The following is an 11,586-nucleotide window of genomic DNA, read 5'->3' as shown; positions in this document are numbered from 1 at the left end:
ACAAGAAGCTTCGATGAAGTAAGTTTGAATGTAGTATAACGATACTACATAAAGACGTGTATCCTGGCAGAGTGACTGTGTCGGATAGTGTTGATTTAGTGACTAATAAGTCATTGACCTACTGGGTTTCAATTGACTGACATGTGCGTCACCTATACCCTATACCTATACCTTCGCAGCTGTTAGAGGATGACAACTCGAATGTAGCGTTTCCAGATGTTGAGTTTGCGAATAATTAGAAATTTTGTCTATGCAACTTGTTTCTAAATAATCACTACTACCAACTTAGTTAAGTCCTTAAAACTGTGGTTCCTGCAACATTTTGCAGTAATTAATCCCAAAAAACCCTGAATAGTTCGAGTAGTGTTCAACGCAGTGCCCATTTGTAATAACACTTCCTTGAACCAAAACCTACTAAATGGGCTCATACAATTTGGGTTAAACGCAATAGCCTTTACCGCAGATAATAAAAAAATGTTCAACCAGTTAAAAATTGCAATGCTTTTACGAAGACACTTGATAAGCAAAGTTTGTGCACAAGAGTTGCACGTTGGGTCTTATTTCTACAAAAGTACAATTTCAAAGTTGAACATCGTCCATGAAAACATATGAAGCATGTAGACGCCCTGAATAGATATCCAATCTTAACAATAAGTGAAGGTAGTATGAGCATCAGACTAAAGCAAGCTCAAATGCACGACGAACAACTTAAAGGTATTAAGCAAGTACTTACCGATAAAAGGCAGTCCTATGACAACTATTTTTTAAAGTCAGATATTTTGTACAAGCTTGTAAATGACGCGAGCATGGCGGTAAGGAGACCTTTTAAGGGACGTCAGCAGCTGGTGGAAAAGCTCAATTGGAGACACACGTAGAACGTGCCTAGCCTCTAGGCGGCGTTACCAGAGAGCAAGGAAGCGAGGATTGGAGACATGGCCGCAGCTATGGGCAGCCTATAGCGCATGCAGGAAGGAGCTGAAGAAGGGTATATATGAAGCGAAGCGGGAAGTGCACCTAAGTCTCTGCGACACGGCCGATCAGGACCCTTAGGGCAGGGCATACAAAATCGTGGTCAAGAGAGTCTACGCCAACAGATTCTCTTCTCCTACTGAAGCCAGCGAGTTGGAACGTAGTGTCTGCGATCTTTTCCCCCAGCGAACGGATTCCCAAACTGTAGGCGCGCTGAACATGTTGCTTCCCGCTACCATGTACCAGTTACCACCAAAGAAGTGCTTGCGGCCGCCAGGTCGCTGAACCAAAACAAGGCCCCGGACCCGGACTCCATCCCCAACCATGCACTTCGGCTGGCAATGGCAACTCGCCCAGAAATATTCGCGGCAACCTTCGACCAGTGCCTGAAGGAGGGAGTATTCCCATCTCAGTGGAAGTTGCAAAAGCTGGTGCAGCTCCCCAAGCCTGGGAAACCAGCAGAGGAAGCGTCGTCATATCGTGCAATCTGCCTCGTGGACTCCGTGGGTAAGGTGCTGGAAAGCCTCATCAGCGCCAGACTGAGCGAGGCGATCAACGAGGGGGGCGGCCTATCCGCCAATCAGTACGGATTTCGCAAGGCAAGGTCCACAATAGACGCGGTCAGCAGAGTAGTGTGTACAGCGGCCGATGCTATTAAGGGTTCTCGATGGAAAGGAGGTGCGAAGGAATACTGCCTAGTGATCACCCTGGACGTGAAGAATGCCTTCAACACGGTGGATTGGGGCTGCATTCTTGATGCTGCTAGAAGCTTCGGAATTCCGTCGTACCTGTACGAGATGATATGGAGCTTCTTTTCGAGGAGAAGGCTGGTGTACGCTGCGTCTACTGGATCCGTTCAACGGCAGGTATCTGCAGGAGTGCCTCAGGGCTCTGTTCTGGGTCCCCTTCTTTGGAACATCATGTACGATGGCATCCTTCGACTAGACATGCCGAGTAGGTGTCAACTAGTCGGCTACGCGGACGATGTCGCGGTCGTAGTGGTGGGCAAGGAACTGAAGGATGTAGAGTCAACGGCAAATACATTATGACCTGGCTGCGCTCGGTGGGCCTAGTACTAGCGGCGCATAAGACGGAAGCGGTGCTAATCAGCAGCCGGAAGTTAGTGGAAACGGCCACCGTTACTATCGACGGTATTGAGGTGAAATCGGCTAGAGCAATTCGATACCTAGGAGTGTGGCTCGACACAAGATTGTGTTTCCGAGAACACCTAGTGGCGGTACAGCGGAAGGCAGCGGAATCGAGTAGAGCACTCGCCAGGATCATCCTCAACACAAGAGGGCCCAAACAGGAGCGGAGAATGTTGCTGATGAGCGTGGTAAAATCGCAAATATTGTACGCAGCCCAGATCTGGGCACCGGCCATGGAGGTCGATAGCTACCGTCGCCTCATTAGTCCGACGTATCGACTCTGCGCTCTCAGAGTATGTAGTGCCTTTAGGACTGTTTCGGAGAATGCAGCATTAGTAATCGCCGGCATGGTGCCCATCGACATTCTGGCAGCCGAAGTTCGGGTCACTGCAGAGGCCACCAGCAGGGGCATTCCGAAGAGTGTCGCCAAAGCAGACGCTAGACGCTTTCCTCAGTTTGAGGAAATGGCAGGACCGATGGGACGCTGCACCAAACGGCAGATGGACGCATCGCCTCATCCCCAACATTGAGGCTTGGGTCGGTAGAAAGCAATTTCTACCTCACGCAGGTGCTGAGCGGACACGACTGCTTCCGCCAATACTTAATCAGGTTCGGCCACGACCACTTCTCAACGTGTCCTGCGTCTCCTGAAGGAACAATCGAGGACGCCCACCACGTTGTATTTAGTTGCGGCCGATTCAGTGCGGATAGACAGCGGGCCGAGCGGGCGATCGGCCAGTCCCTATCGGTGGCCAGCTTGGTACCCAGCATGCTGGAGAGCAAGGATAGCTGGGCGGCGGTGAGCACCTACTTCGGAGCCATAATGCGGGAGCTTAGGAGACTGGAGCGAGAAAGAGTCGGTTCAACATAGAAGCTGCCACAACCCTGGCGAAGCAATTCCCAATGGGACGTACCGCCGGGCGGGCATTTTTTATGTATCCATGTTAATCGATTTCTTTTGTCAGTCTGGTTGTATTTTGTTGATCTCTTTTTTATATATGTTAATAAATGAATTAGAAAAAAAAAAAAAAACACATATCCTAGCCGTAATTGACTCATTCACTAAATTCTGTTGGCTTTATCCGACGAAGTCAACCACTGCAAACGAAATTATAGCAAAATTGTCTGCACAGTGTTCAATTTCCGTAATCCTTCAAAAATTATTTCCGATAGAGGAAATGCTGCTGCTTTCACCGCAGATATCTTTCTTCTGTATGGCCGAGAAAAACATTAAATTGGTGAAGTAGTAAAACCAATTAATGATGAAAACATAGCTACATTCAAAAACGACCGCAACGAACTACGATGTAAAGCCAAGACGCAGTTCCTGAAGATGCAAAACAAGAATAAGAAGTCATACAATTTGAGACGTAAACCAGCCAAACATTACGACGTTGGTGATATAGTCGCCATAAAGCGAACACAATTTGGGGCCGGCCTAAAATTAAAGCCAAAGTTTTTCGGCCCATACCAAGTTGTTAAAGTAAAGCAAAACAATGCATATGATTTACTAAAGATGGGAAGTTAAGATGGTCCAAAGCATACGTCAACGTGTGCTGAATTTATAAAGCCATGGTCAACAGACTATAATGATGAAGACGACGGCGCATTCGGGCCGAATGCTTAGTCAGGACGGCCGGATGTGGGCTTGGGTTGGTAACGCCGAATGTCCAGACCACCTCAGAACAAATGTTAATTATAATCTAAAATAAATCTAAACAGGACTACTTATTTCTACGGAATCGGAACCCAGTCCCACATATATAGGTATATAAGAAAAACCAATCACAATAAAACACCACAGCACTTTAGTCTTTAGCAAGAATTCTTTAGTAAGCAGAACACTTACATATTCAATCTAAATATTTATTTACATTCATTGGTAAAATACAGCATACACGTAGCTTTTTTATTTCTACAAACTACAGACATAGTTGGTAGATTTAAGTACCGGACAGGTTAACTTAAACTAGGTTAAGTTTACTATAATTTATGTATGAACCATTTCTATTTAGGATGATATTTATTATTATTGTTTCTTTGTTTCTTAACATGCACTTAGCTTTTACTTTTGCCTTTCTTTTTGCTGACTGTTATCAATAATTTCTCATGCTGGTTCTGTCGTTTCTTCCATTTGCATTTCATCTGTGTCCTGTCCTCTTCTGTCTTCTTGCTTTGCACCAACAAGGTTATTATTGTTTGTAATAGAAGGCATAATAGTTTGTTCCTTAATGTTTAAAACATCAAAAGTAACGATCTTTATTGCTCGCCGCTGTTCTGAAGACTTGCTTTCGGGCATTTCCGGATTGGGTGTTACATTAGGGCTGCCTAGTGTATTTGCCCTTGTCGTATATCGCCTCTGCTGATTTCCCTCGACTCCTAAATATGGGATAAAAGGTATTTAAATATCTGTCTGTCAAAACAATGCAAGACATAAAAAGAACCTAGTTCATTTAGAGTGTAAAAGAGAGAGTACGTTCTCGTACGACAGAACAGTTTTGTAACTCTTGTACATTAAGGGGTTGACCCGTGTGACGGCTTTTTTAACTGTTGTTATACCCTGCAAAAATTGTATTTACATTTTGGTCAGAAGTGTACAACGCATAGAAGGAAGCATTTCCGACCATATAAATGAAATATTCTTGATTAGCACGACGAGACGCGTTCATTTAGCCACGTCCGTCCGTCTGTCTGGATCGACGCGAACTCCTTTTAGACCGTAAGAGCTAAAAAGCTGTCATATAAACTTATGCTAAAATTGCAAGTTTAATACATTGCATTGCTGCAGACTAAGATTGTATGTAGGCCGTTCTTCCGCAAACATAAGTCTTTGTATAAAATGTTATTTTTACTTTGACTGCCAGGTAACTGTTTTTGACCGATCATTCCTATGGGACCTATATGATATAGTCACCCCATCTCGATCAAATTTGGCACAGTTATTTATACGTGTAAGAAATTACCCAATATTAAATTTCAACAATAGTTCAGAAAATAATGAAGTCACTGAGAAGTCATTCTTCGTGACGTTGCCGTTTGTATGGGACCTATATGTTAGAGTGGTCCGATGCAGCTGAATCAGAGATATACAAACTGTGCAGTATATACAAGCTTACAAGCTATACTCTTACGGTATAGGAGGATTTTGCGTTGATCCAGACGGACGGACATAATTCTTTGAACTCGTCTCGGAGATGCTTCCTTCTACGCGTTGCACACTTTTCACCAAAATTAATATACTCTTTTTGCAAGGGTATACAAATAAGTTTGAATCAAAAATGTTTTTTCAGACTGAGCAAAGCATATCGCTTTTGGACTTAGTTCTTAATATGTAACACATATGACGTGTTATCGTCAGGAGGGCCGAGTTGCGGATAAACTTAAAATTATCTTACCATTGTTACATGTAATTTAAAAATGCTAATAAACAAGCGTGATTTATTTTCGTTAAAAGAATTTTAGAGATCGTTGAAAGAGACGGCAAATGGATAAATCGGTAAAATATAAATAATAAAATAAAATATAAAATATAAAAAGAAGCTTCGATGGAGTAAGTTTGAATGTAGTATAATGATACTACATAAAGACGTGTATCCTGGCAGAATGACCGTGTCGGATAGTGTTGATTTAGTGACTAATACGACATTGACCTACTGGGTTGTTTCAATTGACTGACATGTGTGTCACCTATATCCTATACCTATACCTTCGCAGCTGTTAGAGGATGACAACTCGAATGTAGCGTTTCCAGATGTTGAGTTTGCGAATAATTAGAATTTTTGTCTATGCAACTTGTTTCTAAATAATCACTACTACCGACTTAGTTAAGTCCTTGAAACTGTGGTTCCTGCCACATTTTGCAGTAATTAATCCCAAAATACTGTGAGGAACATATATTCGACAATAATGTTCCACACAACAACATGGAAATAACCAAAAAGAGCGCAATGTAAAACCAAGGATGCATGATGCCCGGCAACATGTTGCCAAATATCACGCTTCGCAACATGTTGCTGCAATTAAAACACGCAACATTCCGTTACGATACAACAAGTTCGATCAGACCACACACGACCAAACCAGCAATTTCGTCACAGCGGGAAGATGCGTGGGAGGCAGAGAACGAAAGAATCAACGGCTGGAGAGCATACGCACAAGAGAGAGGGCTGCTGTGCTCCAATCACAAAAGGGCATGGATCGATTAAGAAAGAGTATGCATGAACATTTGAGAATTCAGCAATACAGGCGCAGCACACCTACACTATGCGTGTGCCGATTGAGAACGGGTACCGGTGGATGGAGCGCGCTCTATGAGGCTGGACAAGCAGAGAGACAAAAAAGGCCAAAGTGAGGGCGAAGCATGTCCAACGGGGGGTAGTGGGGCTGTGTGCATACCAAGTAAAGCCAATATCGGCGATCAAGTTCGATGGGCAAAGGGGGGTATGTGCAGAAAAGCAACAATTCCCCAGAACTGAGAAAACGAGCCAAAAGAAGAAGGAGCAGCGTCGCCTAGCAACGAGAGAGGACATGCGGCCAGAGCAGAGAAATAAACTAGAAAAGGATGGAAGCCCGCATAGCAACAGAGGCGCTATTTGGGCAGAGCAGAGGCACAAGGACAGGAATTTAATGGGCGCACAGCAGGCCAGAAAGTGGATGATATCTTATATCTAAACATTTAATCAAAAATCTAAAGCAGTTATATACATGAATTATTGTGTCGTGATTTATATGAACATTTAACCAAATACCCAAAACATACAAATAAACTTCAACATACTTTTATGTATACATAAATTATTGTGTCATGATTTCACTGGGGCACAAAATAAAATTTGTTGTGCCGAACTTCGCCCTAAAGATTGAAATTATCCTGAAGGACGAAAAAGGATCGTTACAACTGGCGCCCAACGTGCTATACTGGTGAAAATCAAAACGAAATAAAAAGTGTATACTAAAATCAAAAATAGGTAAAAATTGGATCTATTTCATGAAGAAGGAGGATCTGCTACATACGGTAAACAACAACGAGTCTGATCCAGAATGGAAAGAAGAGATAAAAGAGAGGACAAGTTCACAAAAATGTCCAAGCAAAAACCAGGAACAAGCGCAGCACAGACAGGCGAGAATGGTGAGAACAAGGAGGCCGAGGCGTTCCATAAAATAAACATGGCTACTCTGACGATTCCCCCATTCGTACCACCAAGATGGGGAAGTGAAGGAGCGCTGGACAAAACTGGAGAGAAAAATAACCAAAGAAGACAAACAATTGAACCCACAAAAATGGCGCAAAACACAGCAAACAGGACTACCGAGTATGCCAAAGTGGCTAAACAAGTAAGAGAGTGGACGTTTAAGTTCGATGGCAACTCGAAACCGCTGGAATTTCTGGAACAAATAGAGTGGTCAGCGGACATGTACGGCATAGAACTGGATATGATACCAAGGGCGATGCCAGAATTGCTAAAAGACAGAGCTCTAAAATGGTATGTTGCGAACAATAAACAATGGCCGTCATGGAAAGAGTTTGCAGAATGCTTCAAGAGATATTTTCTGCCAAAGGGAATGTTTTACCAAACTGGCCGACCAGGTCAAGGCACGCAAACAAGGTAACAATGAATGCTTTAAGGACTACATGGTAGAAATGAAGACAATGATGGAAAATTGCACACCACACTTGAGAATATTTGTTCGGCCACTCAACATCACAAATCTGGAGGCGCTGATGCAACTAGCGGAGGAACATGAAATGCTGGAGCAGGAAAGAGCCGAATTTCACCACAGAAATAACTCACGAAGAGATCACAACAGCCAAGTAAATCACAGGGGGATAAACAACTACGGACCCCAAGAAACACAATGCAGAAGATGCCAGGATACCAGTACGCAAAACCAGAATCGAGCACATAACAACATACGAGAAGGGAGAGTCATGAACCCGAACCAGGCATGCCGGAGGTGCGGTGAAGCAGGACACTGGGCTGGCGAATGCAACAATAACCAACTAATTTTCTGCTGGCAATGCGGAAAAATCGGAACAAGAACGAAAGAATGCTGTTGGGGATCGGGAAACGGGCGTCGGTTCCGGCCTATGAGGTCAGAGCAGGAACCAAGCCAACCAGCGCCTCAAAATTGATAGGACAGCTAATAGAGGAGGAGGACCAACTGTCAGCAATGATAGAAGTAGCAGGAATAAAAATCAAGGCGACAATAGACTCTGGAGCCACAAGCAACTTTATGAGCTGACAGATGGTGGAAACTCTAAAAAACAAAGGAGACCGAGAGACCACTAACAAGCAAGTATACATGCCATATTTCTGACGGGAAGGTCAGAAATATCAACGAGCAGTGGACAGGATACGTTCGATTTGGAAACAAAGAAATGAACATAACATTTCTCATCATGCCAGACGGAATAGATGCCTTAATCTTAGGATGGAATTTCTTAAGGCTGATGAACACCGAAATAGCATGCAGAGGCCACAGGATAAAAATTCCAACGGTAAAGAGGATGCAGGGCAGGATAACCGAACGCATATCAATCATGGTGACACAGGAGGAAGAGCAAACAGAAATACACACGTTTCTAGAACACGAACTGATGGGGTTGGCGAAAATCAAGGGACCGTCAAAAGTGGGGATACACAGGATCACAATGAAGGACGACATCCCGATAAAACAACGATATTATCCGAAAAACCCCAAGATGCGAGCGGAGATCAATGCGAAAGTCGATGATCACCATCACAAAGCCCATACAGTTCACCATAGTAATGGTAAAGAAAAAGCAAACGGGCAAATGGAGATTATGCGTGGATTTTAGGCAAATCAATGCGATGTCTATAAAGGATGCATATCCGATGCCACGTATCGACTATATACTAAATCAATTGCGTGAGGCAAGGTTCATAAGCAGCTTGGACTTAAAAGACGGGTATTGGCAGATACCACTGGAGGACAGAAGCAGGCCAATGACAGCATTTACAGTTCCAGGGAAAGGACTATTCCAATGGAAGGTAATGCCATTCGGTCTACACTCAGCTTCAGCAACGTTTCAACGAGCACTACACCAAGTGATTGGCCCAGAGATGATGCCGAACGCATTTGCATACCAAGACGACATAGTAATCGTGAGCAAAACAATAGAAGATCACAAACAACACCTGCAAGAAGTATTCAGAAGACTAAAAGAGGCAAACCTAAGAATCAACTCAGACGTAGTGACAGAAAATGGTATAGTCACGGACCCGGACAAAGTAGCAGCAATAGCCCAGCTAAAACCGCCAACATGTGTGAAAGAACTACGCCAATATCTGGGTGTAGCGTCATGGTACAGAAGATTCGTACCAGGATTTGCAACTCTAACGCACCGACTAAACGCACTACTGAAGACAAAAACAAGGTGGCAATGGAATGAAGAACATCAGGAAGCATTCAACGCAGTAAAAGAAAAGCTAACAAATGGACCAGTGTTAGCATGCCCGGACTTCACGAAACTGTTTGTTCTACAGACAGACGCAAGCAACATGGGACTAGGAGCAATCCTCTTACAGAACACCGAAGAAGGCGAAAGGGTCCTATCATATCTATCTAGAGAACTAAATTCGTCGGAGAAAAATTATTCGGCAACCGAAAAAGAGTGTCTGGCGATAGTATGGGCCGTACGAAAACTGAGGCCATACCTGGAAGGATACCATTTCAAAGTAGCGACCGATCACATGGCACTAAAATGGCTGAACAGCATAGATAGTCCCACAGGCAGAATAGCAAGATGGGCATTGGAACTACAGCAGTACGACTTTGAAATATCATATCGGAAAGGCAAGCTGAACATAGTAGCAGACGCCCTGTCGAGGCAACCAATGGAAAGATGCAACCGCATAACAGACAACTGTGCTAGACTACGACAAGCCAATAAGGAGTGTGAATGGATTCAGGATATGATGAAAAAAATCAAGCAACAGCCACACAAATATCCAGACTATGTGATGGAAAACAGCCAACTATACAGAAACATACCACACAGAGGTGGACAAGAGGAAGTGGTGGCCTGGAAAATGTGTGTGCCAAAGAGTCTAGGACAACAAATAATGGAAGAAAACCACACGTCAGCGACGGCCGGGCATACGGGCAGTCGGCGAACGATTGCTAGGACCGCCGCAAGATACTACTGGCCGGGAATGCAAAGAGACATCAAGGTGTTCGTCGGGAAATGCATGACATGTCTTCAATTCAAACCTAATCAACAACAAGCGGCAGGAAAATTGTTAACACAGGTGCCTGAGGAACCATGGGCAACAATATGCGCGGACTTCGTCGGGCCATCGCCCAGATCAAAACACGGAAATTCGATGCTGCTGGTAATTATAGACCGTTTCTCGAAATGGACAGAAATCATACCCATGCACAAGGCAACTGCGGAGAACTTAGTAAAGGCCTTCAGAGAAAGGATTTTATCAAGATTCGGGACACCAAAAATAGTTATAACGGATAATGGAGTCCAATTCACCAGCAGGATCTTCAAGAAGATGCTAGAAGGATGGGGAAGCAGCCACCAATTAACAGCGCCATATACGCCTCAGGAAAACCCAACCGAACGAGTAAATAGAACTGTCAAAACAATGATTGCCCAATATGCAGGAGACAACCAGCGGAATTGGGACGAGTGCTGGCCAGAAATTACATTGGCGATAAACACAAGCCAATCGCAAGCAACTGGATTCACGCCAGCATATGTGGTGCAAGGCCGAGAACCAAGAATGCCGGGAGCCATATAAGACAGCGTCACAAATGGCACAGGAAAAGAGCAAGCAACAACAGAGGAAAAAGCCAACCAGATAAAAGAACTTTTCGAACTCATCAGAAGGAACATAGAGACTGCGGCACAAGATCAGGCACGTCATTATAATTTGAGACGGCGCGAATGGAGGCCGGCGATTTGATGTACGGTATGGGCAAAGGAGCATCACCTGTCAAACGCAGCAGAAGGATTTGCTGAAAATTAGCACCCAAATTTGGAGGGCCATACACGGTACAAGGGTTCATATCCCCAGTCATATGCAAGCTACGACATAAAGTCACAGGAAAAATTAGACAAGCACACATTAGCCAGCTAAAACAACAAACAGATATAGACACAGAACAACAACCAACATGTGATGCGGTGGAACCAGATTCGGCGAGACCGAAAGGAAACGGGTAAATTAAACGAATAAAATAATAAGATGCGGAATGGGCCATAAACAAGAATCAAGGAAGAAAAGATGCCCTAATCCGCCAAAAACCATAGAAAAGATACTCAGTAATCGACAACGTGAAAAAGATGACAAAAGGCCAACAAAAAGATGCAACCTGAGTCTAAACAAGACCAAAAAAAAAAAAAAAAACACAAAAAGACACTAAAAAACGGGGGTGAGGAAATTCGCTCCAAAAGAAGGGGGGAAGTGCGAGGAACATATATTCGACAATAATG

At 43.9% G+C, this 11,586-nt stretch overlaps 1 protein-coding gene across 3 annotated transcripts in view; it reads right to left on the bottom strand.

Annotated features, from left to right (window-relative positions):
• Nucleotides 1–3,924: 3,924 nt before the first annotated feature.
• LOC6653161 (membralin) overlaps nucleotides 3,925–11,586 on the bottom strand; it is a 128,641-nt gene continuing 120,979 nt past the window's right edge. For all 3 annotated transcript variants that reach the window (XM_047009925.1, XM_047009924.1, XM_047009926.1), the window contains one exon: nucleotides 3,925–4,496. In XM_047009925.1, coding sequence (XP_046865881.1) covers nucleotides 4,225–4,496 — 272 coding nt within the window. In that variant the 3' untranslated portion in view covers nucleotides 3,925–4,224. The remainder of the gene's footprint in view (nucleotides 4,497–11,586) is intronic.

The sequence above is a fragment of the Drosophila willistoni genome, assembly GCF_018902025.1.
Source record: "Drosophila willistoni isolate 14030-0811.24 chromosome 2L unlocalized genomic scaffold, UCI_dwil_1.1 Seg168, whole genome shotgun sequence".
In the NCBI taxonomy this organism is placed as follows: domain Eukaryota; kingdom Metazoa; phylum Arthropoda; class Insecta; order Diptera; family Drosophilidae; genus Drosophila; species Drosophila willistoni.
This window is presented reverse-complemented; position numbering and strand designations above follow the sequence as displayed.